This window comes from Ruditapes philippinarum, unplaced genomic scaffold, assembly GCF_026571515.1.
Source record: "Ruditapes philippinarum isolate M1 unplaced genomic scaffold, ASM2657151v2 ctg9027_1_1_1_1, whole genome shotgun sequence".
Taxonomy (NCBI): Eukaryota; Metazoa; Mollusca; class Bivalvia; order Venerida; family Veneridae; genus Ruditapes; species Ruditapes philippinarum.
Genome location: NW_026858018.1, coordinates 28,652 through 33,687, shown reverse-complemented (window position 1 = coordinate 33,687; position 5,036 = coordinate 28,652). Strand labels below are relative to the sequence as shown.

General features: G+C 29.0%; 1 protein-coding gene across 1 annotated transcript; it reads right to left on the bottom strand.

Annotated features, from left to right (window-relative positions):
- Positions 1-523: 523 nt before the first annotated feature.
- On the bottom strand, positions 524-4,509 carry LOC132751819 (uncharacterized). Its single transcript, XM_060742038.1, has 3 exons — positions 3,904-4,509; positions 3,161-3,298; positions 524-2,100 (listed from the first exon to the last, which is right to left on the bottom strand). The coding sequence occupies exons 1-3, from the start codon at positions 4,055-4,057 to the stop codon at positions 1,904-1,906; spliced, it is 489 nt and encodes a 162-aa protein (XP_060598021.1). The 5' UTR covers positions 4,058-4,509; the 3' UTR covers positions 524-1,903.
- Between the last annotated feature and the right edge of the window lie 527 nt (positions 4,510-5,036).

The window sequence follows — 5,036 nt, the reverse complement described above, 5'->3', positions numbered from 1 at the left end:
TTAAAACTTATTATAATGTATTATGTATTTTTTTTTATTTTAATAAAGCCCACTTTTAGATAATTTTTATGACTTATTCAGCAACTCTCCGCCTGAAAAGGTGAAACAAGCCTGATATTCAGTATAACATCCAATTAAAAACTTGTTCCGAGTTTCTCTCCCTTTATTTTTTTATTTAGATAAATATTCTCAGTCTTTATTTATCCCTTTCCTTTCTTTATCTTTTTTTATTTTTTCTCCCGCTCTCTCTTCCGTTCCATCCTCTTACTCTCTGTCTTCTATTTCCCTCTCGTTTCCTCAAATTTTATTCATTGACGCTAATTAAATTTGAATTTAAATTAAAGTACCTATAGTGAGTTTCAAAGTCAATTTAAGTAAATATTCTAACCGGATGTTGTGACAGTTAATATCTGATATAGAGGAAATGATATATTGGGATAATGTAAAATGTTTACTTTTCTTGATAATTTGGAAGAAAGACTTTTGTGTTTCATCGATATCAATAAATATAACAACGCATGTGGAAAAAGAAGAAGCTTTATTCTTTCACAAATAGCACACTACGAAATTGACAAAGCCATTATAGCTCATAGTCACTTTTTTTTAGTAAATAAACATATGAATTAATATTGGCAATTATATTCGACAAAATGGTAAACAAAGTGAAAGAGTACATCAATGTAAAATAGTCAATGTAAAATCGTATGATACATAACAGTGAACGATATAACACTGAACAAGTAAAGATCTACATTACTCTTACAAACTTTTAAAAGCATATGACTCGTGTTTACTTCCCCTGCATTTTAAAATTGCAACAATAATTATACATGACTGAAAACAAATAATACATAAAACGAATAGTAAATATAATTGTGATCTATGCCGTAATTATTTACTGAATACTGACTTATATGATTATTAAGATAATTACAAAAAAACTACCTATGTACAGCAATATTCTTTGTGAGACATATATTTTGATAGTTGCTGATAGTTGTTACTCTACAGGGGTAAGTATTATTGTGAAATATTTATTTGGGAAACGTTGATACTGCTATTATACAGAGGTAATTGCTGTACAGAAAGCTGCTCTGGAGAGGTGCACTGTATGTGTAAATATTGCATTTTCTAAGTTTTTGTATAACTACTTATTTTGTACATTTTATGATTTAAACAAATCTCCAACATTATTATTTTTCACTCTAATGTGTTTCGAATTATCTCTTATTACCAAATATAGAGCAGTGTCGGGTGCGTTATTATGAAATAGATTTGTATGTAGCTTTAAAAGAGGAATGTTTATATGTAATATGACGTCAAACATGAAATAAAAAAAAAATGATGACATGAAATTTTAAAAAAAATTTCCGCTTAAAAAATGTGTCTCGAAGGCAGTTCTGACGTTCCATATATATATACGGCTGGTCGTATGTTTCAATTTGATTAAAGTAACATTATGCTCATTTTTATTGCTATCAAGTTTAGTTATAAGGAATATATTTTAAATAATTTGCTATTACAATGGTCATTAATCAATAATTGATGATGAAAAATGATAAATTATAAAAAAACTTCCTTAAGTATAAAAGAATGATAAAATATTAAAAACTACCTAAAGTATAAGAAGACTGCCCCACTAGACATTTGGTTTATTGAATTTTTGGTAAAATACAAAATTAAACACAATCATGGCAAAATGTCAAGTAACTTATTTTTACCAGTTCTCTGACCATTTTCACTTGAATGGACTTAATAAGAAAATTTTGTATTTTTACTTTCTGTGTTGTATTTTTACGGATATAGATATGCACAGTTCCTGTTTCATTTTCACATCCTTGTGTTACAGGATATGAATAGTAAACAAATGTCTGTCTTAATTTCATACACTTCAAGAAATGTTTCAAAACAAGAATTTCTTTGCAGCTGCTAGAAACGCTGAGACAGTAAAACACATCAGAGCTTGTATCTTTACATTTTCGGCTCTATTACAGTACTGACTGGCACAATGACACCATAAATAACCATTTGAATCTTCATTGCACTTATCTTCCTTGGTAAAACCACATCCTCGGAAAACGCCCTTATCTTCGGCGTTATCTTTAATAAAATAATAACACATTTAAACAAGTATTGTAAGATATGCCCCTTTGATTTAGACAAATATTAAAAAGCTGTAATAAGTTTCACAGTTCGTTAAAACTAACTTGAAAGAAAATGTTAAACGTAATAATTATATTCCTATAAATACTATTATATTGTAAAAGCTACTTCAACGGTTAGCCGCGTGACTTGTAAGGATGTGATTGCTAAACTGCTAGCGAGAACACTGGAAATTTCTAAAAGATCAACTCACTAGTTTGTTGTGCCCAATACCAGTTACCATCTTTAACTAATTTAAGAATGATTTAAGATTTTAGCAATTATATTTAAACTTTTCAGCCAGCTTCCATTATCAACATATTACCTATATCTATACCGTTCTTATCGAACTTGTCAAATTTCAATAAAGAGTTCTTGACTGACAATTAGTGAAAAAAAAGAAGAAGAAAAACAATAACAAAATGTGCCGATTAACATACTAATCATGTATATTTACGTACGTTTTAAAGCTGCATGCCTCAAAATCAGTCAAAATATTTTAATAAAATTAAACTTAAGAAATATGTACCACGATTTAATGAAAAGCAAAATGATTCAAGATTCAAGTAATATTTTACATGTTATATGCGGTTAATGACTGATTTTTAAATATTTACAACTATATTTCTACTGCGTTACAAACGCAGTAAGGCTATTAATGCATATTTTGACAACTTTTGTTAATTTACGTAGGTTATAATTAAGTACCATTGATAATGTGAAAATTGCTTCCTTTTGGTTATTTCACAATATTATAGATTCAAATATAATTTTCAAAATTTTCATGAAAATTAGCGTAAATCTGGAGACGTGCTGCTTTAACTTCATTTATATAATACAATCCATACGTACATAACCATTTTTAAAAAAATTAAACGCAAAAATAAAATATATATTTTTTTAAATTTCAAATTTAAATTCAAATTATGTTACTAAGCATTACTTAGCAAAAATAAATAAATAAATAAATTAATTAATAAATAAATAAAATAAAAATGGAATAAAAAAAACAACTAACTACTGTTATGACGTCTACCAAGTCGATGATACTTTAAACATGAATGTTTACACATCACTGTTTCAGCTGTTGTAGGATCAAAAGGATCTCTGCAGTTTATACATTTGTAACATTCAAGTTTCAAGCTGCTTGAATCATCTGTAATGGGAAATAATGACACTGCATCATTATTGTAAATATCACTACGAATATACAAAAAAATAATAATATGAATACATCCACCCCCAAAAAAACTCTGTCCACTGCAAAATAAGAGCAGTTAACAAAGTCATTCCGTCACAATTTTGATCATTTGACTGTGTTACGGTCAAAATATAATTTAACCTTTTGTAAAAAGTCATGCCCGAGATTCATAAATCTCAGTTTTGCAAATTCGAGTAGTTTGTACGACGCATGCGCGACAATCTGAGTGCCAACAATTGCAACACGTCCGCCATTCATAGTTACTTCAAATGATGTTTGAAAATTGTAATACGAGAAGTTACTTGCAGTATAATGTAATCAGCAAACAGTTCACAATTTAAGAGCATTTACCTACTGGAAGACTGTCCAACCGGTTTTGAGCGAACCCAATCAACATAGAAAATGTTTTTAAAATGAAATAAAGATTTGACACAAATTATTTTGTTACTTGTCCAGAGAATTTGGTTCATGAAAATGACAGGACATCCTAATATTCACGCATAATATTAACAGAAAAATTGAAAAACATCAAAACATATCAAAATAGAAAATATGCCTACCATCATCATAGTAATCATAATACTGGTATGTGTCGTTAACGTCATCATATGTGAACGACGTATTATCATATGTGTCATTGTTATAATCATACACGTATTGTCCAAGAACGCAATATCCAACACTATACAACATACACAGTAATTTCAAAACCATTTTGCTTCTCTTCCAAAAGCGCACATAATGATACAATTGTCCAGATTCTTTAGATATGGTACTAAACAAGTTTCAAGAGGTTATTTCCGGGAAATTAAATATTAACGCACACTGAAAAATTTCCCTTTTAACATAAGATGATCTAAAATAACGTATGCATTTGCTGTAAATGTTATATATTTCAACCTGTGGCATAAAAGATAAATGTATAATGAATTTGAAGCACAGGCGAACGGCACATTTGCCAAGTCAATAATGGTCAAATTATCCCTTGATCATCAACAACTAACTTACTATCCAGCACCCGTTTACTATATGATATATATACAAGGCATGTAACTCGACGTAGCGTATTCATCCGATACAGTCAATATTTTCCTCTTGCATTTTTTAAATATAAGACATATTTTCATACTTAAACGTGGAAACATAACACAATAGATATATATGTCGGTAACCGTTAAAAATATTGAGCCATCTATCTTCATTTACGATAATAAATTATCAAACATTACAAATTACCTTAAAATTGCGAGGTCGACATGTTTTGTGCCATGGAAATATCCAAAATTACCACGAGTAAACATTCATTTAAGTGCTTGCCATTAGTAAGAAAGTATTCTAAGCATGTTTAAACATTGAATTCCAGTAATTATAAAACGTTTGTCACATATGTAATGTCACATGTAAGCGCATTTTAACTACATTTCATTACACTTTTTTTCTTTAAAAAATCCGCCATTTCGCTGTCGGATGAAATGGTAAGTTTTCCTTGGTTAATATTAATATCACCCTTTAGTGTAGAAAAGATACATCTTAAATCCTACCGGGTCAATTTCTTTTAAAATGTCTAAAATTAAAATAATCTGAATGTGAACTTTTAAGATTTTACCAAAAAATAGCCACTTCCCGTTTTGGAAATGTCACTTCCTGATCAGGCATCTAGCAAAATATTAATCATTAAAAGTTTCATTTAAGA